Source organism: Sylvia atricapilla, chromosome Z (assembly GCF_009819655.1).
Source record: "Sylvia atricapilla isolate bSylAtr1 chromosome Z, bSylAtr1.pri, whole genome shotgun sequence".
NCBI lineage: Eukaryota > Metazoa > Chordata > Aves > Passeriformes > Sylviidae > Sylvia > Sylvia atricapilla.
In genome coordinates this window covers 31,893,382-31,920,928 of record NC_089174.1, presented here as the reverse complement: position 1 = coordinate 31,920,928, position 27,547 = coordinate 31,893,382, and the positions used below count along the sequence as shown (strand labels likewise).

Below are 27,547 nucleotides of genomic sequence, written 5' to 3'. Positions count from 1 at the left end.
CTGTGATAGACATCTCCTTTCACTTTTCTGAACTAGGATGCAATGCTGTCACTCAGCCTCTTAACACACCTTCCTCCCTCTCACAAGGAAGACCTTCCACCCTCCTACAGGGGGATCTTACAAGGTACTCACTCCTTCCACTTCCATCTTTGCCACTCCAAAACCAGAATCTCACTTCCATGTCCTCAACCTTCTCAAACATCTCTCCCATATTTTCCTGCCTTTAGAAATGTAAGCCCAACACCTTGCAATTTGAGCACACACCATTGCTACCATGTCACATTCCCAGCTTTCACTTGTCCTTACCGCGCTCCATCCTAACAAGGACAGTCATATACACAAGGCCCACAGAAGCCTATGTTCTTGATTTCCCACTTATTTTATTTCACAAAACTGCAGCTGAGACACGGTATCATTCTGGAAGAGTTTACAGCATTCTGATTTGAAACAGAATTTACAAGTAACTGAGCTTAGCATATAAAAACCACAGGCTTTCTGTACTATTTTCCAGGAAGATCCTGGAATTTGTCCCTTCTACCTTCCACCTGGGAAACCTTTTCTCACTTTGGTCAGTTCATCAATCAAGTGTGGGTTCTCCCTAGGCATATTTTGACCAGGCAGGACATCTGCAAGAAACAGCTGATTTCATTTGCATTTAATAGCAATCTTCTTATATAACATTGCAGCTGCTGCTTGCACATTATTCAAGCAAGCAGGAAGATTGCAGCAAGATGAAATGGATTACCCTCCATTCTTGAGCAATGACAGAATGCTACCAGGAAGTGTTTTGTTTCCCTCCCACAGCTTCATTATCATTTCTTCTGGAACCTGAATCAAAATATTTAAATTATTAGGTGTATCTTGAAAGCCATAGAACCTTAGTCCTGGAGCATGACTCAGTTATGTTTTTAAAAACTAGTTCACACTTACCATAACACACACACAGAGCAAGTCTGTAGTGTGAGCACCAAAATATTTCCAGTTTTTAGGGACAGCCTTGAAAGGAGAAACTGGGGAAGAGAGGTCAGCATTAAGTGGAGCTGTCAGATGTTGGTGATTTTTATCTGCAGTGACTGGAAAAGGGGGGAGGGGGGATATTAAGACCTATTTTTGTATTCAGATTGAGCTCAACAAATGACAGTTTTTCATGGAAATCTCCTTCGAGAAGAATTTTTTTGCAAGTTACATTACCAGAGATAAGGGACCAACAGAAGGTGAAATGAGAGTGTGTCTGCAAGGACAAACTGAAGAGGGATTATATGTACACGAACAGAGGGGTCAAAAAAATCAAGAGCAGCAAGATTTCAGCAAGTGGTGCTCAGATGACAATGTACTAAAAAATCACTCATGAAAACTTTGAATCTCACCAGATTTTCGTAGGAAGATTCAAATGAAAAAGAAAACCGGAATAATTTCCCAAGGCATATACCATGTTGACATAGGACTAAATTAATACATTACTTCACTAAAATATTGATAGTTATTATATGATAACATGTCAAAGTGATAATGAAAGCACCTACAATAAAGAAAATCAAAATATATATGATTAATAATTATTAATTATTAACACTATTATTATGGCTTTGGATATCAAGGAAAATATGAAGTAAACAAATATCTGAGCTTTCTAAACAGTACCTACTTTTTAGTAGCTATAAGCAGAAGATATTTTTACCCCTATTAGCTAACAGCTAATGCCATCTCCTATTCTGTAAAATAGAGCATAGCCATACAAATATAAGCTGTTTCTTGAACTCCCAGACAGATTCACTTTTCCCAAACATGAATTAGGTGAATGATTCTTTGTCCCAAAATATGTCTGCAGTCCTTTAACTTTATTTTCATCTACCAAGAAGATTGGTACACAAATTCAGTTTTACACATCAAGAGTTGTTTCTCCTCCAAGCAGGATATTGCTGAATGGAACCTCTTGCACCATGGTGATTGTTCTAAATAGGAGATTTTCGTTTCGAAAACCTAAGTCTATCAATTGGTAAAAGCTGCCATCTACTGGTCAATAAAAATTGTATTACATCATCAATGTAAAGAATTACACCAATGCAGCAAATTGTACTGCAACATTGCAGAAAATCCTCCCCAAACTTGAAAAAAAAAACTTCGAAAAGAAACCAAGAACAAATGGTCGTAAGAAACAGTTTCAATGGCAAGGCTCATTTTAATCACCCTCTCTCATGGACTTCTTACCCTGCCATGGACCAAGGCGGCTAGAATTGCACAAACCTGCCAATGAAATCATCCTTTTTGCCAATATCTTTGTCCCACACGGTAATATCAATAATTCCACCTCGTTCTTCATAGAGATGAAAGTCAAACTGCTCCCTCCACTGAGGATTCAAAGTTTTTGGAACAATCTAAAAGGATAACAAAAAGGAAGTTGTGTTATGTTGCATAGGCATACAGTTTCTTAAGTTGTAAAATTGATCTTTAGTGTCTGTTCAGGAACCTTTTTCTGTTTGCAGTATCAATATTTCAAGCAGTGAGAATAAAAAAAATGGTAATTAGGAAAGACTACTAGCCAGTTCTCTCATGCTTCTCTGATGTAACAGTAACCTCCAAAATCCTGAACCTGTCACCTTCAAAACCCTCCTGAACTAAGGATTTGTCCTGGAAATGGAGCCATTTTTCTGTAGAAAAATTATGTCCTCTGAATTGCCAGCTCTAAAAGTTAGGTTTCTGAGCTCAGAGGCAAACAAACCACCTGCAATAACACATAGATGGTGACTGCAAGTACTTAAACAAACAATTGTATCATGTCCTTTTTTTCCAGCTCCAATAATAGTGGGAAAAACATGACACAATAGTTTACTCCCTATGCAATAAAATTAGTTCACTTCCAAAACTGTAGTTTACTTCCTTTCCTTTGAAACTCTGATGAAAGCAGCTTTCTTAATCATTGTCAGTCCAGTTACTTCTTACTTCTTACTAACACGTAAAAATCCCAAATTAGCAAACACTACTCCTTGCAACCACCAGTTCTACTGGCTTGAAAAAAAAGAAATATCAGAAAATATTATGAAAAAATTTAATTCACAAAAGCAGAAAGTTTGATTTCTTCGAATTTCAGATTAAGACACTCTAATGCAGGCTCAAAGGTCTACAAATATGTCACGTAAATGTTCCTGCCTTCTTCCTCAATTTACTCTCCATCCAGCCATGAAAACCACTGTGACTGTCATGGGTATCAAGACAGGAAGGTCATCTGAATCATCAGCAGTCCCAGCATCTTCCCTAAACAGCAATTTTCAAAATGGTAGGGACCAAGAGAAAAAAAAAAAAAAAAAAAAAAAAAAAGTGAGAAAACCAAAACCAAGAAAGTCTGCACAATAATTATCTTGTAGATCAATCCTCTCTACCTGTGAAGCTCATACATGAAGAAAACTTTGATGAAACTTTTTATTAAGGGCATGAAGAGGAAAGTGAGCTTATAAGTATGATGTGCTTTGAGGATAAGACAACACAAAGAGGCACCTAGCATAAGCCAGGAAGACCTTGTCAGAATCACTCTGCATCTCTGCTCTGCCATGAATGACACCCAAAATGAAAGTCAACACAGCCTGTATGGAAAATTAGGTGTGTGTCCCTGCAAACCCACATTTTTCAGTCCTAGGTTTTTTCCCATCTAGTACTACTTTTGTTGATAATTAAACAAAAAAGAAACATTTAAACAAAGCTCCAGGTGCTCTGACAGGTAATTATTACAATAAATCTCCATCACCATTGGAAGTCACACAAGCTAAAAAAACACCAAACAGGAACAAAGCATTTCAAAAACACATTCGGTCACAGCTAAGATTACCTTGCTCTTGTATTTCTGATGCCCCAAACGAAATTTCACGTAAGGATCACTGAGCCCATTTGCATCCATTGCCTTAAGTTCACGACCTTCTATTAAGGTAACACTAACTATCCCCCTCCATAACTGAGACTTTCTGTGCAGGTCTGAGAGACGTAAGCTCTGGGTCTGAAACTTTAGGGAAACAAAAGCATAGATTCAGTTAACACAATTCCAAAACTTCCTCCTGCTTTTTCATGAATGTAAAACAACCACCTTAAGCCATTTTGAAGCTATTTTATAGTATGTATGTAAACTATATTGCAAAGAATTACTTGGAGAGTAATAAAATAGTGACAATTACACAGGTAATGTCATACGCTGCTGTGTCAAATGCTGCTCAAGGAAATATTCATTTTTTAAAAAGGATGTTGTTTCTGCTTCACTTCTTCCTCTGCTGATAAAATAAATGTTAAAAAGTCTCTTCTATTAGTAGCATATGATTGAATGAATTTGAACACATTCTATGTTTATAAACATAAAAGCCCAGTGAGAATATAAACTTTCCTCACAATAACATAATATAAACCCACAGGGATCAAGGAAAAATTATTCAATAAACTCCTCTATCTCTGACCCTGAAATGATGTGGTATTCTCAGAAATAATGAATTAAGAACCAGCACATTAGCTCAAGAGTTTGAAAACAACAGAACCTCTGTTCAGAATTGTGTAGAGACTTGGGGACCTGTGAACCTTCAACCACTGATTTTGGAGGTTAAAATAAAATTCACACACACAAACCAGGCAACTACAGCTTTTATCAATGAACTACACTGTTTGAGAGCAGGAGGACATAAACTTGAGTAACTTGAGATCATTTCCACTTTGCTCTGAGCTACAATGGGTACAAGGTTCCAGAACTGGGGAATCATCTTTGCACACCTGAGAAAGGCAATTGTGTCTTGGGTGCATCTGAGAAGACATGTTGGTGAAGGCTCTCCCTTCTATTCTGAAACTTTATCCATTCAAGGCTACCTTATCTATAATCAGAACACTAGACAGCTAAACAATATTTAAACTTGCAAATTATTTTCTCTAGGAATCAAAAAAGCAACTCTGCATGCATACTCTGCTGCAACTGTAACTTTATTATGGAATGTAATTTGAGCAACAAAAGCTTTGTGGGCTCAGCAACCCTCCACACACGCAGGTCTTGCATGCTTGACTTCATCCCTTGCAGACTTCCACTATGTCTGTAAGAGGGTTTCAATGCAGGCTTGGTTTGAGTCTTTTAGATGGTAAACTCAGCTGGATGGCTACAGCTATGCAGGTGCCCAGGACAAGGATTTTACTTTACTATCCAGAGACAATGACAGAGATTAGACTGGATTATAGCCACACCCACACAGCCTCCAGACAGAAGGGACATGTGAACTGTGACCACTGGGCTTGGGGAAAATCTGATTAACATACTTTTTGCAGTATTTCAGATATTTTTTTGGCATCCATTTGTGTTTTCTAATGGTCATCCATTTCAAGTAGTATGGTCATTCCCAAAATATTTCACTATATTTATTAAGAGTTTCTCTTTCTGAAGTGAAGGATTTGATTGCAGAGAAAGTTCTCACAAACTTGCTGTTTTGACAAAGGCAAACAACGGACTGTGTGTGGAATAATCTCAAACTCAACCTGCAACAGGAAGCAGCAGTGGGACATCTGAAAGCAAACACTATAAAAATTAGGGCAGAATTGGGAAAACCACTTGCCAGAAGAGATTTCATTTACAACTTGGGAGCAGTATATATAAACTTCAAGCTTTTTCTCAACAGAAATACACCTCTTGTTGAGGGCATACTGTCAACATTGTGAAAGACTTGCAAAGAAGTATTTTTTTTTCTTGTTCAAGTTTCTTAGAAGGCTTAGAACAAAAGAAAGACTTGATAATAAATAACCAGCACTGACTCTGTCCTGAACACAAGATGACAAGAGATACAGAAAGAAGGCCAAACATGTTTAGGAAGGTATTTTATACTGGGAAATAAGCAGTGATTGAGAGTCCTTTTGCAAAGAATATACAATTCTTCGGGGTGTTTAAAGAGCTGAATATGATTTCCAGGATTCTATCATGAATTTGCACTTACAATTTTTTGAAGTAGATCTTAAGCACACCGCATAGCTCTCTATTTCTTTATAAGTGTGACAGTGAAAAATTTAGAGAGTATAGTTGATCTAAATTCCCTATTTTCAGCAGCTCTTACAGCAGCTCTTACAGCAGCTCTGCACTAGAGCATCTGTCCCATCATCAAGCAAGGTGACTTTTTCTGACCAGTCAGGAGAGTCATCAGTGGGGGTAATTGCCATACAAGGCCACAAGGCAAGATCTAGATGACCAAGAACTGGGTGTGAAAAAAACAGACAGGTCAGATGGGAGTTGACAAGAGTCAGGCAGGAGACTGGAGAACAAGCAATCACATGCTGCTTTCCCAGGTCAGAGCCACATCTCTCAGTCAGAGAATCAAAGCTCTGTGCAGAGCCCAGTGGCATCTTGACTGATGGTGAAGCTCCAGAGACTGTCTCTCCATGCTGGAAGGAAAGCAGCCAGCTGCTAAAAGCAGGTATTGATTGGTTGTGGCTGTTTTTCCTCAAGGAATGTGGACCACAGCAGTGCTCGTTTCTGTTTTTACTGGTACCACACAGATACAAGGAACAACAAAAGGGAGAGAGACTGAAAGACTCAGGGTATAGCTCACTGCAGCTAAAGCTATTCAGATTTCCTGGACATGAAAGGCATAGTCTATGTGACCTTCTCCAGCCAGAGTAAATTCCAGCTGTCACTTTTCTTGTTTCTAAGCAAGACTGAAGGGAATTAAACACACTTTTCCTCCAGTCAAAATCACAGTTATTCTCAGAAATTGCAGATAATTTACTGACATAACCTTTTTTTTCATATATAATGGTTCTTGTAGGAAGAAAAACAAAAAAAGAATGTTCAGATTTCAAGTCAAGTTTGACAAAAAGCTAGTAGCTGAAAAAATGGGAAAGACTTTTCACATTTTAAATTCTTTTAATTCTTTTCACGAATTCACAAATTAAATTAATTCTTTCCTTAAGAATTTAATTTCACAGTGTGAGACAGGCACATTTCTAGGTACATTTCTAGGTATCTAAGAAACCTGTAAAATCCAACCCAGAGTGAGATGCAAATTCAGAAGGGTAACTGCAAGAATACAACAAAAAAATGAGTGTATATCTTTCTCAATTTCTACTATGAAGGATTATTTCTCAAGACTTAGTCTTAGGCAACTTCTTTCCCTCAGAAAGCATGTAGTGAGTATTGCAGGCTAGATTCATTCTTGTGCCACAAACAGGAAAAAAAAAAAAAAGGAAACTGAACAGCTATTCATTTGTCTGTAAAAAGGTGTGAAGTTACAAATTTCATACATAATCCCACAATTTATAAATAAGCAAGATCAAGGTCTCATCATTGATGTGAGACTATTATTTACATAGTTCACATTTTTGTGCAGGATACAGGCATGGTGACTCCCACCTGAAATGTTCTATACCCCCCAAAGAGAGGGGGTGGTGGGTAAGCTGCAGCCTGCATGCAATGAGGTTTTCTCCCTCTCTTTTTTTCCAAAAGGAAATTTAAAATTGACTTTTGAAAAGGAGTCTTTCATGCCAAAGGATGCTCAAATCTACCTGTGAAAGAAAAAAACCTCATATTTTCATATCCACACATTGCTTTAATGCTTAATAAATTACAGCATGCAAACCCAGCATTTTCTTATGTGAAAAACATGGCTTTTATTTGTGTTCCACCTATTCTGTGTAAATCTGATATAGTGGGTGGGCTAGGGGCATTAACAAGAAAGAATTGTCTGACAGAACTGCACCTTCTGCCAGATGTGATTAATACAGCTAGCCAAATGTCAGAGCTGAAAGATAATCTAATAAACATGACTTAATATTCTGCATGCATTCAGGTATTTCTGGTTAACAGTAAAGGACGGGAAACCAACTAGGCTTAGTCAGAATCTGGGCATGGATCCCAGGATAATCAATACTACATTGTTGATGAGCTATTGTTACTTTTGTCTAAAGAAGAGATGGACTTTGTCAGTATTTTTGAAAATCCTCTCATATTTTTTGTTTATCATTCGGTAACTAAGTGTCCTCTGAAACTATAGTCCATATTGATTTGGAGAAACCTCACACATTGTCCTCTCCCAGCTCAGTCTCATTTCTTCATTGATCAGCCCTCATGCCCTGCAAAGAACTACCTCGCTCACTGGCATGTGCTTGTGCAGACAGACTCTGCTCTTATTATATCTCCTCGTTACACAGACCCCTAGGACACATTGCTCCTCTGAGTCCTGGAACACAATAGGAATAGAAATAAAACAGTCTACCACAAAATTATTAATTTTTTTTAAAGAGCAAATCAATAATGCACTTTTATGACCTGCAGAGGCATTTCTATCCAAAAAATAACATAAGCTTTGGTTTCAAAGCTTATGTCCTGGGGTGACTTTATGATGCTTGTATCCCCGACTGTCTGTTCTGTTTATGCTGAATATTAAGTTCTGCACCATTAAGACTGGTTCTGAGAGCAAACGGGCGGGAAAAAAGCGCAGAGTTTGTTTTGAGAACCTGCGCTCACTCCTCTGCATTCCCTCTCACCACTGTGTGTCTGCAGCACGGACAGCAGGAGAGAGCTCTCCCTGGCTTTTAGTTAGTTATTTTAGACAGCTGAGGCAGAGAAGTTCCCCAGACTGTGGCTTTTCTATTTCTTGGAACTGCTCAGCCTGCTCTGGACTGAAACCCCAGCAGAGCACCGGGAGCTCACAGCCGTGTCCCACCGGGGCCCGGGACGTGGCATTTTCCAGCACAGGAGGGACTGATGGGAGACTGAGGAGCTGAGCTGCACCCCACGACAAGGACTTTCTGAATTTGCCATCTCTTCAGAACAGCGAGACGCTCCATGGTTTAATACCATTCATTTTTTATGCTTGTGAATACTTTGCTTGTTAAATAAACAGGTTTTTCCACTTTTCTCCAAGAAAATCTTTTCCCGAATCAGTTTGGAGGAAGGGCCACTTGAATCTGCTTTCTAGAGGGACCACTTTGGGAGTGTTCTCCGACATTTGCCCTAAAACTGGACAGCTTGAAAAAAATATCAATCAAAAGTTAGTGAAAAAATACAGAAAAATACTTCTCTCCATCACTTAACAGAGCACAGACGTAAAGATACAGCAAAGTGAATCGAAGTCAGTGTGGCAAATTACGTTGTAAATTCATGTAAACAGAACTCCTCTCCCCCAGTTTCTAGGAGGCTCACAGAGCTTGGATCAACAATGTAAAATAAAGATTCAGAATTTCAGTAGATACAACTGCTAGTTCTATGTACAAAACAATGAACAAAGCAAGGGACAGTCACATGCATTTGTAATGCTTTTCCTGTATTAGAAACTATGCAAAGTATGACCTTGTAGAATTCATCAGTATTTTGGTCACTGAGCTACAGAAATGCCTTCAACGGGATCATGATGATTCCATCTAATTTTTTTCTCATCATAACTAAGAAAATTTTCTAAATGGACTACTATTGTTAATTACTGGAATACAAAAGAATGCTTTCCTTAACTTTTCATCAAGTAAATTTTAGATTTCAAGCTATTTTAACTCTAGGTGAACCTAATAAAAATTTCTACAGCTGAGAAATTTCTACATTGCCCTATACCCTGAGTGTTTCAACTGCCATGTGAAACCTGGTTTATGGAGTTTGTGCTAACAACCTGATACTCCTCCTGTAGTGCAATGCTATTGTGACACTACAATATTTGTAACCAGAGCTCATATACTTTTGCAATGTTTCACATATTATGTGCTTTTCTGAACTGAATAATTTGGCATTCTACTTAAGTGTACTTGCCAGATGCAGCTCAGATGTAGTATGATGCAGACTGTGGCAATGTGACTTGAATTTTCTGTAGCAGGGTGAAAACATTTATACAGGACAACAGCGTGCAGAAGCATTTTGCAGAGATGCTGTGTCAGCACAGTCCTAAACTGCCTCCATTCTTTGTCCCAGTAATTCCCCTTGGAAACTGTGGCTGCAACGTGTTAAAGTCAACAGGCTTCTGACGATCCTGTAATTGTCTGGGATAACCAATGTCACCACAGTCCTAAGGCACTCATGGACCTGATACACAAAAAGACAGTGGCAACCAATACTTGATGGAAACTCCCCATGCTTTTGCAAATGTAGGCATGAAACCCCCACGATGAAATGCTACTTTGCTGTTTTTATTCTTGACTTCATCAGCAGTTATCACTCACATACAATTAACGCAAATATAAGCCTCAGCAAATATTTGCATATTTTTTATAATTAGACGTCTACCAAACAGGCATATCTATTCTGGCTGGGTTTTACTTCTATTCCATTATTTAGTGGCTTTCCTTCAAGCACTATTTACAACTGCTAAACTGACATCTAGAACCTCATGGCTTACAAAACACAAGTGTTTTTCTCAGTCTTAAAAGATTCTTCAAAGAACTCAAAATGCAGTAATTCTACCATATATTCTGAAATTCCTGAGAGTTTTGGCTCAGAGCTTCTGGTTGAAAGACTGAACCAACTGTAAATTTCTCCAGTTAGGAAATATCACACAACTATATCCTTATGTTTGTTTCAATACTTATACCATGACTATTTCCTATTTTATTATCTTCTCAAGAAGCATCTCATTCCAGTGAAAAAGCATATTGTTTCAATTTTAAAACAGAAAAAATGCCTTTAGTATTAGGGAAATGCAAATCAGGAACCACAGAAACTAAGTATTTTGAGTTCAGCATAAAACCATGCATTTTTAAGGCCATACGTTTTGTCACTTTAGTTTGTGCAACTGGAACACACACACTTTTGGAATAACTTCTAAAAGAAATTCTAGAAACACACAGCAGTTTGGAGATGAAAGACATTCATTCAACAATTAATTCTTGTTTAAAATGTCCATAAGTTCTATTTTTCAGTTTAAAAGTATGTGCAAAAGTTTCTAAACCTGAATTAAAGGAAATACAGTTACCTAAGTACAAAGAAAAAACACTTTAATTCACTTGCTTTAAGCAGCAAACACACTCTTTTATCCCCAGTTGCAACTAATCTGAAGTAGCTTCTCAGTTGTGACTGAGCTGGCCCATGCAGATACTATGAAGTTCAACAGGGTAAAATGCAATGTTCTGCACTTTAGTCAGGGCTAAGGCAAGCACAAATTCAGGCTGGGCAGAGAATGGAATGAGAACAACCCTGAGGAGGTCTTGAGGGGTGCTGCGGATAAGCAGTTCAACATGACCTTCTCATATGTTGCTGCAGCCCAGGACACAGATGACCCTCTGGGTGGCATCAAGGGAAGTGTGGTCAGCAGGTGAAAGGAGGTGATTCTTATCCTGTACTCTGCTCTCCTCTGTTGTGACCCTCAAGTACTGCCTCCAAGCTCTGAGATTCTCAATATAAGGACATGGACCTATTGGACTGGGTAGAGAGGAGGCCACAAAGAGGCTCAGAGGTTTGGAGTACCTGCCTTCTGAAGGCAGACTGTGAAAGCTGAGGTTGTTCAGCATGAAGAAGCACCTGGAGAGACCTTGGATCCCTTTCCAGTACCTAATGGGGCTACAAGGGAGCTGAAGAGACACATTTGACAAGGGGATGGAGCGATAGAACAAGGAGGAATGACTTCAAACTGAGAGAAGGCAGCTTGACACAGTATTAGGACGAAAATTTTCACTGTGAGGGTGGTGAGACACTGGAACAGGTTGTGCAGAAAAGCTGTGGATGACTCATCCCTGGAAGTGTTCAAGGCCATACTGGATGAGGCTCTGAGCAGTCTGGACTAATGGGATGTGTCCCTTATAGGGGGTTGAACTAGATGGTCTTTAAGACCCCTTTCAATCCAAACCACACTGTGATTCTATGAATTTGGGATGACAATATATTTTTAACCTTGGTTTATAGATAAATTAGTATGTTTTGCAACACGTTATCTTCATTTCTGAGAAGAATGGAAATTTGGTTCTAAGTTATCAATGTCACTCTGGAACAATCATCACATAATTATAGTATAAATTAAAGAGTATCATTATATTTTAGTACTTACTAGTGTTCTCAGTTATAAACTACCATTGATGACATGAAACAGAAGAGAGGATATAGGAGAAGAAAACGTGACGTATTATCTTTTCCTCCAGATTTTGCCGGAATTATGTTACTTGAGAGGGCATAGCAGATATAGCTTACATATATTTTTCCGCTAATACATTGACTAAAACTGCTAAACCACTTGTTTAATCAATTTATCCCTAAATTAAAGCATTTTAAAAGTTTTCCTGGTGTTTTTTTAGTAAGTCATTAATAAAAGAAGTTGAACATGGGGTCTGATCATGTTCAAGCTCAATTTAACAGCAATTCTTCCACAGATGTGAAAACAGAAAAAAGCAGACACTTATTCAGAATAAAACATTTTTTCGGTGAAAAGGATGTTTCTGACAGAGCCCTCTCCCCACATGCTTTGGCTAAAAGGTATTGCCTTCACTGAAATAACTTTGTTTAAATAGTTAAAGTCACGTAGGAAAACATGAGGTAGCCACACAGTTCATGAACACAAGCAATGTCATAGTGATCTGCACTGCTACACTGAATTTCAAGCTACCTATGTTAAAAAAAGGTAGGCTTCAAGGACAAATTTTAAAAAGTGAAGAACAGTGCCATAACATGTAAAAACAAAATAACTTCTTACAGGTGTACAAAAAGTCTCTAGATGGATACAAAATTAGATTTAGGAAATTTTATAATGGTATCTTAAAAAAAATTCTAATACTCTGCTTTTTTTTCTAAGGCCTCAAAAGCATAAGACAAATGATTCCTGAAGAACAACAATCTTGAAAATGGTGCTTTCTCTATTACCTAATAGGGTTATGCACCTACTTTTAGACTTTTTTTTATCTTCAACTGAAGAGTCTTATTTAATATTGTTTGCCCTGCACCCCAGAGAATAGCTAGTCTTTTGAATGAATTCTTTATAAACAGAAGATTTTAAAATTTGTTTTGCTGAGAGCAGATAGATTTGGAATGCTGGAATAGACCCACAAGGCAAATTATCTCCTATGTTTTAACTTATATACTTCTGTATATAAATCATAAACACAGCAATGCATGTAAGATACTGTACATGTATTACACCTCTAGGTTAAAATATTACTTCAGCTAAGATAAGCATAGAAAAATGCAGTGTTTAAACCACACATTCACTTTTTGCCAAATATTCTGATATGCCAGGTTGTAAAAATGCCAGCTACTCAATAAAATGTTATCCAATGAATTTAACAAAACAGAACAGGGATAAATAACTCACTTGAAGATCTCTAAAGGACTCTCAACTCTCATGCTTCACTGTTCATTCAGAATTTTTGAAGCTCACAATTTTGTCAGTTTGCAATGGGGATAAACTGTTATCCAACATAGTCCAGTAGATTAGGAGTTAACACATCAATTTCATGATGCAAACCAGCTCTACTCCTCAACATTCTCACAGCTCTTCCTTATCTCTTCAGTGTGAACATCTTAGACATTTCAGGAAGTTACATGAACCACATAAGAATCAAAAAACTCCCTATCATCACTTCACCAAGTATCTTAACTTCATGAATTTCATTAAGAAAACAGACAGTATTGTCCTGCATCCCAGAAGGAGACTGTGTGAAAAACCCCAGAATTAGGAACACTGCCCTCTTTTATATTCTAAGGTTAAAAATAGGTCTAAAAATTTGCAAATATTTGTCAAACCATATACGACACTAATTATTAATAAACTCCCATTCTAAGTTGTGCATCAATATTCTAGAAGAGTAAATAACAAAATAAGTGAATCACCACACATAGCTTTTTTTTTCTCATTTTAACACCTCTACATGGTAACTTCTATCGACCTCTGTAGCTCAAGTCTTTGAAAAATTTCAATTCACTTGCCTTAGGCAGTAAACACACTCTTTTTTACAATACAGAGAGAAGAAGAAAGACTGTATATTGGTTGTATTCCACTACAGTCATTACAGTCAAACTCTCAGTCTTTCTGTTGCGGATAACAGCATAAACTGGTTCTTTTTAATCACTTCTGTAACTCCTAAGAGGGGAAAAGCTTGAACAGCTCTAAAGAGCTCTATAAAGTGGAGTTCACTATGCTCTTGTAAAGCCTGGCTATAACTATAACCTGTGCACAATCAGTAATAGGGGAAATTTGTCTTCAGCAAGCATCACTGTGGAAACTTTGCACACAGAAACTTGAATCAGTAAGAGAAGTAATAGGGGAAAATGCAAGATACTCTTCAGCATGAATTCTTTGTTCATATTAACGAAGGAAATTGTTTACACTTGAGAAATTAAAGGTTTTAGAAAAAGAATCAGGAAATGCTGGCCACTTACAAGAAGTTACTAGATGACTTCAAGATAGGTTAAAGTGCTGTGACAAAGCTGAAAAGCTTTGTGATTACATTAAAAGCTGAACTGTACCATGATGTTTATTTAACAAAACAAAAAACACTGTCATTAGAACACATTTGGAAGGGCAATAAATCCTGTGTCAGAAGTTTCCAGTCCTATATGGCATGCTTGGCAATAAATCATAGTTGTTCTAAAAACAAACAAACAAACAAACAAACAAAGCCAAAATCTAGAAGACCACATGCTAAAAGTTACGAAGTTACCTTACTTGATCTTTTCCAACTCTTCCTCATTAGCATTGTCTGAAAATAAAATAGAGCATTTTTATTACCTTTTCTCTGCAATACAGAAAAGGAGGCCAACAGTCTCAAACATGGCAACTCACATTTAACCATCACTATAATGGAAGCAGTAACATGTACACTCCAGCAACAGATACACACAAGGCTGAAATAAATCCAGACAAGTAGCAGCCCTGTGGACACCCAGGCATATTTTTCTAGGCAGTATGAGTGTCTCATTTCTGGAGACAATGCAGTATGTAAAGTTGTAGGAAAGAAAAGAGAAATTACATAAAAAACTGAGTTAAAAAGAAAAAAAAAAGTGCCATTATGGGTAGTGATTTCAATTCTGACTGATATCCGAATATTTATTTATTTCTTAATAATAAAGTACCTCAATTTTTTAGAATGCTACTGTTTTGCTCACAGGTGTAGCCACAAAAGAGAAAACCCGCATGACTCCTTTGATGACATTAATCTATTACAAAACCTTTAAGGTTATCACTGCTTGTTCATTTTACAGCAGTAAAAATAGTTCTTTGGTTTGGTAATTACATACATGAAATACAAAAAAGAAAGTTATTTCTTCACTCTTCCTAAAAGCCAAATTTCCCTGTCTCCTTACCTAGACAATCTGTAAAACCTTGGCACTGCTAGGTGCCAAAGTATCCAAGAGAGATCCCTAATCATTAAATAAAAGAGACACTCTGGTCAAGCAGATTGTGGACGGTTTATCTGTGAACACAACTGTTGCTTGAAGCACTTCTCTGGAAATGCAAAGAATTCAGTTTATACAACATAATAAGATTTAGCAACCTGTTATTGACACTGAGTAGGAATAAATCAAAGGCCATAAATTTCTATTGAAACTTTCATTGTGGTAAACAAACATAATTTTTATTTTTTATCAACTATCTAAAAACACGGCTTTTTCAGATAATGAAAATAAATTTTGAAATGAAAATATTTTCCTTGCTATACTTTAGTGAAAAAAAATAAAATAAGAGAAAATATGTGGGGCTTTGATTTTTTAAATATCCAGAATTTTTTCAAATAGACATAGTTTTTTGTGAGAAGAAAAATAACTAGCCACTGAGAAAACTTTTTAAAATTGCTATGGACAGTTAAATACCAAATGCTCTGCAGTAGATTAACAATAATTGTAGCACTGTTCTTTGGAAAAGATACTAAATGTTTCCTTAAGCTGGAGAATGCCATTTAACCCATTTTTCTAGGAGAGGCATGTAAGAATTTAATTGCTTGAGGCCCACAGCAGGTCCTGAAGAAAATCTGAGTTCCTGGGTCCTGTCCAGCATAGCACAGCTCCTCCTTTCCTTGTAATTTCTGAATACTACACAGCTATCCTACACAGGTCAGAGCACAAACTCAGCTTCACTTCTCTTCAGACCAGGCTGTGAGCAAGAAACATAGTAAGTCCTGACAGCTGAATTAACTATACAGGTTTAGATTAGATACTAGGGAGAAATTCTTCACCATGAGGGTGGTGAGGCATTGGAATTTGCCACCCAGGGAAGCTGTGGCTGCTCCATTCCTGCAAGTGCTCCAAGCCAGGTTGGATGGGGCCCCAAGCAACCTTATCTAGTGGAAGAGGTTGAGTGGAAACAGATGACCTTTAAGGTTCCTTCCAAACCAAACCATCCTATCACTCTTCCAACTCTGAGGAGCTCAGTTTGAGCAGTAGCTCCAGAAAGGTACAACCATCCTTGTTGAGTGCATTGGCATCATTATCAGCTAGAACAGGATAGCTGAAGCCATAACAACCATCCTTAAAAACCAATAAAATATATAGCATAGGGCAGATCAGGATGGATGATCTACATGGAACTTCTTCATCTGAAAATATTCCATGACCTGAGTCTATCACTGGAGTTTTGCTCCATGATGTTAATGTCCCTTTGGCAAATAAATAAATAAACAAATAAATAATAACAACGCATTACATGATTTAAGACAGCAAGCAAACTGACAGCACATTTATGTTAAGAGTTTCTTATGAAGCAAAAAACCCCTAAGCATCATTTGAGATAGAACATTTTAGGAAAAAAAATGCCTTGAACTTTTATCTCAATAAATAACAATATCCAAGTAGAACTTGTATGTTTCCTTTTTTCCCATTTTCTTTGTTTGTTAGTCTGCTGGCAGTGATGAACAGTTGTCCCCAGCCTCTGCTGGTCCCAAGGCAATGGTTCCTGTCAAGCCACCAACTTTGTGATTTCCTGTAGCTGAAAATTGCCTGTTAAGGCCCAGGTATGGAACAGCTGTGGTAGTGAAGACATGGGTGACATGCAGCTCTGAAGAACTTGATTGCTGCAGGTTTTCCAATGGTGGAATCTGCGTGCTGAATGCTGATGGAAAAAGAGCCAGAAAAACTCCCATGCATTGTTGCACCCATGACTACAACACCAACCAGAATCTGCAGGAAGCCTGTACACATGCATAAAATCACAAACAGCACATTAGCACACACACAACCGCATCCAAAAAGGAAATAATAAATACTGTCAGAATTATAGTAGCAAGACAAGCTTTGTTGGAGTAGGTGTAAGAAAAAAAAGGTAATTGCTACTTTTGACTTCTTTTAAATTGGTCACCAAAAGGAGAAATGAAAGAAAAATACAGAAGGTACATCATAACCACAATCTTTTTTTATGAATAGAGTTAAAATTTACAAATCTTTAGAGCTCACAGTTTTCACGTTTTTATATACACATACTTCTCTCATATTTACTTATTTGACATCTTTTTAGTTTGACTGGTTACGTAAGCTATCCATCCTCTCAAAGCAGTAAAATTGAAATGCTGCATTAATGCAAAGGATAAGTACTTCTAAACACAACAAAGCAAACACAAATTAATTGTTGGAACTAGTGCTACTACAACTTGCTGCATTTGGCTGGAAATACATTAAGCTTTTCTTGAATACTAAAACCTTTCTAATTTTTATAGTCATATAAAAATAGTTCATTAATCAATTTTGATTCACAATTTATGGTTGTTCATAAATCACAACAAATCAACTGCCTTCCCATGTCAAAAGTCAAAAGAATAGGATCTCTAATAACTTTAGGTATGCTATGCTTCTATTCATGTACAGTTTGAATGAGGTGTTCCAGGACTATTACTTCAACTGTTCACATTTTTATGCCTTTAGGACAAGCACCAGGTAGCAAAATGGCAAAGAGACAAACAAGATTTTCTAGAAATTTTGATTTGTTTATCTGCCCATACTGTTGAATAGTATTGAATAGTACTGAATAGTATTCAATAGTATTTAGTAACTGCAGGCTATTTTTGCATTTTATTCAAATAAAATGTACCACAAAAATCAAATAATGTGCCATTACTTATTAAATTGGTTTACTGAATCCATTTATGATTGAAATTATGTCCATTATCTTCTGCTGGAAAAACAGAATTGTAAACTCCTTAAGTAATATTTTTCACAGTCTACCAGGACTCAAAAATAAATACTCCTCTTTCCTAGTCAGTGTAATACAGTTTTACATACAGGTACATGACTGTAAATTTATGTTAATATTCTTAATTGACATCTGAATCCCAAAATGTAATGTTTTGATCTGAGGAAATGGGGCCTTCCAGTTATAACTCTCGAGATCATCTCATCGGTCAGTACACATAAATCTAAATTTTATCAGATTGTTTTTCAGAAAAATAAAGAAAAAAAATGCTCCTGTGTGAACCAAATATCTCTATCATTTATTTTCACACCTCAAGTCTTCATCCAAAACAAAGCAATCTCTTTCTGTGTCAAACTGGCTGCTTATTTTTAAAATCATTTGCACTAATACCTCTCTCACAGACAGGTGACAATTTAACTTCAAACTTGCATTTGGAGTATCTTATCCTCCAGCAGCTTCAATATTTCTTCAGCAGTGTAACAAGATGCATTTTCCTGTAACATACAGCTACATTATTTTGAAACACCAATAAAACGCTCTGTGAGACCTGTCCTCCAACAACATATCCTCAGAAGACTTTTCCTTTACCTGCACATCAATGCATGACCTCCAAAACAGCCTCGCTGCAGTTCAGGCAGTGCAAGGATCTCTTTGGAAAGTATAATCCACATCAAAAAGTTACCAAACGACACATTACAATCAGCAAGACTTGTTTAAAAGGACTCAATTTGAAATACAGCTACAGACCTGCCCAAAATACAGGATCAATACACTATTGGTTTTTGTGGATGCATAGGAAAGCAAATACTTCTTTCGAAGCTACTCCATTTTTTATTTCCATCACGGTCTTAATAAGTACTCTCATTTTAAACATATGGAATTGCAGTACCTGTAATTTAAGTACTTCCAGGTAATTTCTGTATTCTTAAGGTTTACAATTTAACCATTTAACACCATTTATGTGTAACAACACACAAGTCATAGAAAGTGGTGAAATATTACCATAATTACATAATTACTTGCAACTCTTAATTGCAATCAATGTGAGAGTTATCACCTGAGCAAAATAAAACCTATTCAGGAATAAATTTATTTTTGAAATGTACACAATATAGGGATATCAAACCAACAAGACTTGAGAGAATTTGCAATGACAGGAAAAAACTGCACAAGATGTGAAGAGACAGTATATCTGTCATTAATGCATGCTTAGAAGTGCTCAGGTTTTTATATATTTCAACTACACTTAAATTATTTATCTGTATCCAAGGTATCCAAGTAGAGGGGGGGCACCAATCATCCAAGCAGCATGCTACACAGACTGGGAATGTAGGAGTTGTTTTTATTGCTGCATTATATGTTGCACATTTTGAAGAGTGGACAAGAATTAGTCTTCATCCTCTAACATAACATTTGAAAATTTATTGACCTTAATAATTTTAATTTCAATAAAAATATCCTCACTATTAAAAAACTTTGCAAAAATAGCCAAAGATGACAGTTCAACTGAAGTGATAAATTTTGTAATATACCACTCTTTAGAAAGTAAATAAAATCTAATAAATAAGTACATGTAGTCACTGAAAAAACCTAATTGAGTCTTGAACTATTAAATCCCTAACACAGTAAACATACAGCAATTCCAGATTAATTTTGTAGGTAATCTTCCATGCACTGTGATGCAAATTCTCTGATTTTACTGCAACTTTGCCAGAATTGTTCTGTGATCCATATCTTTGGCAGACTGGTGTCCAGTAATAAATATTAAGCTTCAGATTAGGCATCTGATTCTTAATTGGAATCTTGGGCATTTCTAGACTGAAGTTCCATGCAACAGCTCAAGTGGGAAGAAAATTTGGTAACTTGAGCTAAATTTTAAAAAGCTAACAATGAAATGTGTAATAATACAAACCCACTTCTTCATCCTACTACAACCAGTCAGTTGGATATTAAAAAGGTTGCTAACCAGCAGCTCTACTGTCTCCCAATACTTTCAACATTTGCTAATTTATGAACACCCATATGAAAAACAAGTTACACTGCAGTGTCTTCATTTCACTTTCTCATCTCTAATTTTCTAGAGCACTCAGTATAATAGCAGCCAACAAAAGGCAGCACAGTAGGTACCCTCTCTGTATGCTGAAGAAAGGGAACAAATGTGCTCTCCACATAATGGTATACCACATAAAAATACAATGTTTCTGGGCTGCGTGATTAAGGATTATGGCAGGATAGTGCCAAAGCAACTTGGAAAAGCAGGGCAGGAACCACCTGACTGAGAAATGCTGGTCTTACTCAAATGCAAAACAATCCAAAACTGAATTTCTTAATTTAAGTAACAAAGACACTTGTGTAATTCTGAGCTGTATGGACAAACATATTGTTAAAAAAAAAAAAAAAGAAAATTAAACTGCTTACAGAAGCTAGATGGACATTACCACCATATTCCATTATTTTTTATTAAGTGCAAACAGACCATCATGAGGAAAATTAACAGAGGATAAAATAATTTTCAAAACTCTACACCTTTGCATTATTACACACTAGACACCTAGTTCCACTAACCGACTTACTAGGCTATTTAACATTGCCTGGGAGAAAAGTGTAAAGAGAACACTAGTAGAATCTACCAGTACTCTGCAGGTGCATTTGCAACAGGATGTCTCACCCTGCAGGATACAGAAACATACACGATCTTACAAAAAACATGCAGCTGACCATATCCATGGACATTTTCATGACAGTAATGCTTTTTCTTGGCCTCTGCTGCAACCTCTCCCTGAGGCAGGGCAAACAGGTTCATTGTTAATGGACCCTTAGGAGTAGATTAAACCGAAGTATTGCCAAACAAGCAATATAACAAAAAATTTACTAGAATAAGTACTTTAAAACCATAACTGGAAATAGAAAGAGTAACAGATTGGAAAAGGGGTATGTAGCTGTACTGGAGTATATGATCAGCTTAAGAGAGGAAAATTCAAAAGAGAAAAATAAAGAAAAAGAAACAGTAGAAGAGCGAGAAAGACACCACCATTTGTGGCTTCTGTGATGTGAGGGTGTCATGGCCTATTGTGATGTACAGTCCTGGTCCATCAGAGGTGGAGGTCTGCAAAAATTGGGGCATTATAACCCTGGCTCTTCTGGTAAATGCTGCAATACCTCCTGGATGGGTTCTGGGCATGGAGGACAGTCTTCTTCTTGGAAAATTCTGGAAATTGGCTATGTTGAAGCAGCATGGGAGGGTTGACTCTGTGTGTTTCTGTGTTCAAGTGCAGGGCAAACTTTCTGAGAGTTGTGGCTGCACAGTGGTGGGTCATGGTGTGGGAAAGAAAGTTCCAAAGAAAGAAAGATTTCTAGGGATTTCTTGGACAAAAAAATCCAACAAAACCCTGCCTCACTTCCACAGGTTCCATTGCTTAATGATGCTTTTTCCTTTAAATTTTACTTAAACCGCTTTTCTAAGGCAAAATTTAGCTGCAAGTTCCAAATGCTTCCCTACAGCCCGTCTGAGGCCAAAGGAATCCACATTATTTTACAGCTTCTCTTAATGCAAATCATCTCTTCTATTTCTGCTATAGTTCTACCGCTCAAGTCAAAAGTCACAAAAGCTTGTAAAATGTAATAGAGTTTGTCACAACTAAGAGTATCTAGAAACCAGGAAACTACTTTCCCTTACAACTATGCAGCTCAGAAAAGTAAGACTGATGAAAAAATTACAATAAGTTTATAAAATCATACAATTTTGTAATTGAAATGTAAATTCAAAAAATTGAGAACCATCATATAATCCTTTAACATTAGTTGCCACAAGACAGGAACACTACGTTTTTCAACTTTATTTTCCACATGGAATAGGATTCCAATACTCTTATATAGAAATAGCAGACTAGGTCCAAAATTCTTTAACGAATGGTTTACTGATGTTCCTTCATATTACTCAGCACCATTCACCCACAACTGAATTTACCTGATCCATCTGGATCCCTTATGACTAACTATAAAAGCGAGGATTCAGCTCAGGTGAAATATGGTGCATTTTACCAGAAACATTGTTTGTGTTATCTGAAGAATTAGAAAAGTCATATTAATCTCAAAAATTTGAGATCTACTCTTGTGTCTAATGTCATCCAACCAGAGATCAATCACAGGAGTGACGACATTTATTAAAATACTTAAAATTACCGCTTCTCGCTGGTCTCCTGGAGCCAAGAGAACTGACAGGAATATACTTCCCAGATCATGGTCAGGATAATGAGGATCTTTCAGACTCAAGGTAACATCTGTTTGTCTAGGAGAGAAAATCTATGTATTTACTTGGACTTCAGGCTCTCAGATAATGGAATTTCTCAATCAAAAGAATTGAAGGCATCCGAATTAATACGAACCCACTTAGAAAACAGTGGCACAGATTTGTCCTATTTCTACTTTTAAGTACTTCTGCTAAATGCTCATAAAAAATATTAAATGCTTTTACTCTGTATTAAGTACTGTATTACATGTCCTGAAGTAATTAAAGCAAAAATATTATATTAATGGACTAAAAAACAGAAAAAAATTCAAACTAGGGGGTAATGCTGTGAGTAAAGCTAATATGAAAACAAGATTAAAGTGGTTATAAAACAAACTTCTCCATAAACACTGTGAAAATGTGCATAATCAACTAATAAATTAATATTCATCATACTATAATTTCTTAAATCTAAGTTTGCTTTGGTTAGTTCTATGCTGTGTCATTTTATGTAATTATTGTCTATCATAATGTTTTATTTACAACTCCACAAACATGGTATTAGAAAATAAAAAAAATACAAATATTCCATAGGTTTGTTTGTGCCATACCTGTTTAACTCCAATGATGTGAGATCCAAAAATGCCGAACCAATGAAGTCATCTTGAAGTCCAAAGTCATAATCAAATACCTATGATGCACAAGAGCATTTTTTAGTACTAGAAATCTTTCTTTCCTTAGAGCTTTTCTGACAATGAATCATTCTTGAAACTTTTTTCCAGAGTTGCAGCTTCATGCCTCTCAGTTGTTGAATCAGGACTACCTGAAAGTAACCTTAAACTTTCTGGCCAGAAAATCAAGTTTGAAACTGCTTGTTTATAAGTCAGATTGCATCATATAGGTGTATTCTGCTACTAGACTATGCATGTGAACAACAGTAATTTTATAAAAATGAAAGAAATATTTTTATGCACATAAGCATTGCAAGAAGGAAGATCAAAACAATATATAAAGTTAAGCAGAATCACTGATTTCCTATACATTGGTTCCTTTATGAATCCTGCAAAGTGGAAGCAGGAGGGCAGGATATGATTATGAAAAGTGCTTTCACTTTTATTAAAACACTTGCATCAGTATTTGCAATAATATAACTGTACATTTTGAAGGCTGCACAACTTTCCAGGGTTAGAAATACAACAATCTAAGGTTAAAACTAAATGGATAAGTGTAAGGAAACAATCACAATTAATACTCTATTATGAGGACTCTGTCTCCTAATTTGCTACAAAAAGAGAAAATACCTTGATAAATTTACTGACATCGACAGGAACCTGAGCAGTACATTAGATGGTATTTGAGATAGGTTATGACTTCCTAAGTCTGCAGAAAGAATAGCAAATAATCTGGGGGCAGCTATTGCAGGGAAATAAACAAAAAAGATGGACAGCAATAAAGAAAAGGTGCAACACAAATAAAAAAAAAATCAAAAAAAGGGAAAAGATCAATTATCAAAATCAACTTTTAAGGTAAATTAACTTTTTTTGGGCAAATATGAGGTTTTCTGAGGACTAGAACATATCTTCAGCTAAGTAAGAGTAAGACTTGTGAACACCTTGTAAGGAAAAAGGAGAAAATTGGGACTATGACAGGACCAGGTTCAAGGTCTTCATCTGTAATATAAGTACTACTATTGTACAACAGAAACTCTTCCAGGAGGCAAAGCAATATCTTCTACAAATACCTTAATATGGACAGGGTTAAGACAGTAGTAATAGAAATCCTGTTGCCCAAAGGCTACAGCACAGCTGCACAACACAATGGGCTGGATACAAGTATGTGAGCACAAGTCCCTCATATGCATTGATCTACCTGAATGTTCACACTTGCATTTTCTATATCTGTCAGTCATTCCATCGGGAAAGAAAACAAATTATGAAATCTCAGTTCATGATGCAAAGTCAAAATTGTTTATTCCCCCCTCTCTCCCTCTATAAATTATCATGGTAAAAATACCAAGTAAGTAAGTATTTTTAGTTGATTTAGTAAAATCCAATCATGTCTTAAAATATCTGAATGAGCTGTAAAACCTCAACCACTTCACGCAGTGTGTTCAAAATACAGCCATGATAGACATACCACCTGACACACATTTCCTAGGGATAAAAAAATACACAGCCTACTGCAGGGCTGGTACTTGCCATGAATCAACTAAAACAGGTGGCTACATTGCAAGTTTTTGCATCTTCCTCTCTCTTTCACCTGTTCATTCCTTATGAGTCACTAAACATAACAAAGGCAGGAGAATGCCATTTGAGGATTCTAATTAGCTTTTAAGCTCTTCTAGTAACAATGTGCCTTATCTGAGCAGCATGAAAGATAATACTGATTAATACTTGAAGGATGTTTAAGAGGCACTGGTATACTAAAAAAAAATCCACAATTTAACATTTCCCTTAAAAATTCTGACACGAATTTTAGATTAAGACAGATACTGATCTAAACCATGTAATTTCAGATCAACTTCAGAGAATTATGATGGTAAGCCAAGTTTTTATACTTCCTCAAGTATTTTCAATGTATGCATGTTTTATTTTGAATCCTAGGACCACAGTTTTCCTAAATTTATTTTTGGTACCGTAATTTTTATCTACGTTGTTTTACACAACTAAGAATCACTTTCGCATATGTATCACCATAAACTATCAGAACCAGAAAAGTATATTTCTCTTCTGTGGGTATAAAACAATCACCACAGTTTTTCTAGTTTCTATTCCAAGAAATGGAAATACTACGAAATACATCTAAGAAATACTAGTGGAACTGCTGCATATTAGTCATGACATTGATGGTGACTTTTTGACCTAAACTCAAGCAATCTGTTATTTCAGAATAATTGGGGCAACTAACACGAAAAAATCATCCTGACCTGTGATTTATGAGGGAGAGCTACAATGTAAAAATTGTAGGAGTGAGAAAGTGGTATGAAACACAGAAGCAACTCATTGTTTTCCACAGAAACAGAAAAATTAGAAAACTTAGGAGAATCAGGCACATATCTCAATAAATTCTAAAAACTGACCTCAGCAGTCAATTGTTTTTAATGGGACAGATTATGCTTCATATCATCATTATGATGATCTTTTCATAAATAAAATGGATCATGAAATATAGTTTACTTTCTGTGTTCTTCTGCTAAGATCACATTAAAGAAATATGAAACAATTATGACCTGAAGTAAACAAAAATGCCTTATTTGCCACTTTTAAAAATGTTGACATCATCATTCTACAGACAAAACTTAAATAATTTCCACTCTAAATAGTCTTTAGTCTTCATTATTACACAATAAAATTTTCAGTATTCAGGAAATCACAAAATCTGAGTTCTTCCAATAAATCCTCTGTTGTAACTTACCAAACATATGTAAGCTCATGTTTTACCTTTAGATACAAGGGTTCTCTTAGGTTATCTATAAGAATGTAAGCTTTTTCTTCCCACACAGGATTGAGGTTCTTGTGTACTGTTTTACTTCTAAATACTTCTTTTCCTCCAAGTTTGAACTTGACATATGGATCACTTGTTCCTGGTAAAGACACACATATATACTGTTAATTTTATCTTTGTAATACAGTAAGGAAGTGGAGACTAAATTACTTTAAACAGAACTAAATTAAATTTCTATAGATGGTCAAACTCAAAATAGCATCAGATGAAATGAATTTATTGCCACAATCTATTACATTCCAGGGTGTCAATACTCATTTATTTGACTCCGTTAACATCAAATGGGTGCTTGCATTCCATCTTGGTTTGCAATCCATCTCAAAGTCACACATGAAATACTGGCAGTATTGGTTTTAGTTAACAGAACTATGTCCTTATTAGGGCTAGTATTCTATCTTAATGTAACAAAAAAAAATTAGATTATAAAGTCAAAATTACTCTTGTAAAATATTGACCTAATCATGTTATGCCTTTGAAAAGGCACATACTAGTGTACTAGTGTACACAACACTAGTGAAAGTCTTCAATGACTTTATTGTGTCTAGGCTTTCTTTTCCATATAGACTCACTTCCTACGCTCATGATGAGAAAATTAAAGTTTATCTACAAAGCCCTCAACATGCTTCCTGCAACAATCACCTACTCACCAGAGAGCGCTTAAACAACTGAGTAACAATGAAGTGTGATCAGGAAAACAACCTTGATGGGTATAATAAAAATGTTAAATATACGAATGCCATAGGCATGGGGTGTGTATGTGGAAGTATCACAAGGACTGAACCACCCGTGAGAGGAGGAGTCTTGAGTGTACACAGAAAATTGCAGGAGTGCATGTGAGACTAACTGATCAAAGATATCTTAAATTAAACAGTAACTCTAGCTTGAGTAACAACTGCATCTTCATTAACAGCAGCAAAATTATAAGACAATACTTCTTTTTTTTTTCCCCTTTAACTTTTAGAGCTTTACAAGACACCAGCAGATTCTAGAAGTTTGCATTTGTGTCCACTGGGAAATAACGTTCAAAAAAATAGCTTTTCTTAAAATTCCAACACGCTCTTCTAAGCATAAATTCAAAGGGTTGTGAGCAGCATTCCTTGCATTAATTCATCCAGCCACAAGATGTCAGTACTCTTTAAGTGAAGATAATATCTCCTTGTTTCAAAAGACTATAGCAGTGGAAAACTCTGGTCTCTCATGTTACAGTCATTCGCACCTGTAATTTCTGGAGCAGAATTTCAGTGGCATAATATTTTTTTGTCTAGCACAACTAACTTGTTCCTCAGTTATTCAAGTAGTGTTGATGATGTTGAAGTCAAAGATCAAGTATTTAAATTAATTCTGTGTAATATGAAGAATATCTTTAATATGGACAGTATGTTATGGTGTGCCCATCTCCCTGCTCCTTGGGACCACTCTACAACCTCAGGAATTCTGCTAGGCCTTGACCTTCATGTAGACAGTTAGGCAATGAAGCATCCTTTGACTGCACCAGCAACATGGTTAAGGTGGGAGTGGCATTGAGTTGAAAGACGAGAGGGAAAAATTATCCTTTTGCTGACAGCTTTGGAAGATCTAAAAGAGGAAAAATAATTCTAGCTTGCGAGTTGGATGGATTTATTGAGAGGGCTGCTGTAAACTAGGTTTGAAGAGAGAAGGGGATAAGACCAGGTTCACTAAAGATGAGCCCAGGGGCAGCAGGCAAGCATCAGGGTTGAAACAGATAATACAGCTAAAGCAGATGACCCAGGAACAGGCAACAAACAGAAGGAACTGGAGGCCACTCTGTAGTAGAAAA

The 27,547-nt window shown here is 36.4% G+C and overlaps 1 protein-coding gene across 1 annotated transcript in view; it reads right to left on the bottom strand.

The window, feature by feature from the left end:
* The window catches only part of MCTP1 (multiple C2 and transmembrane domain containing 1), a 214,440-nt gene that overhangs the window by 126,568 nt on the left and 60,325 nt on the right, over window positions 1–27,547 (bottom strand). The window contains 6 exon segments of the mRNA XM_066339938.1: window positions 2,245–2,375; window positions 3,821–3,991; window positions 14,560–14,598; window positions 22,200–22,305; window positions 22,857–22,936; window positions 25,686–25,828. Coding sequence (XP_066196035.1) covers window positions 2,245–2,375; window positions 3,821–3,991; window positions 14,560–14,598; window positions 22,200–22,305; window positions 22,857–22,936; window positions 25,686–25,828 — 670 coding nt within the window.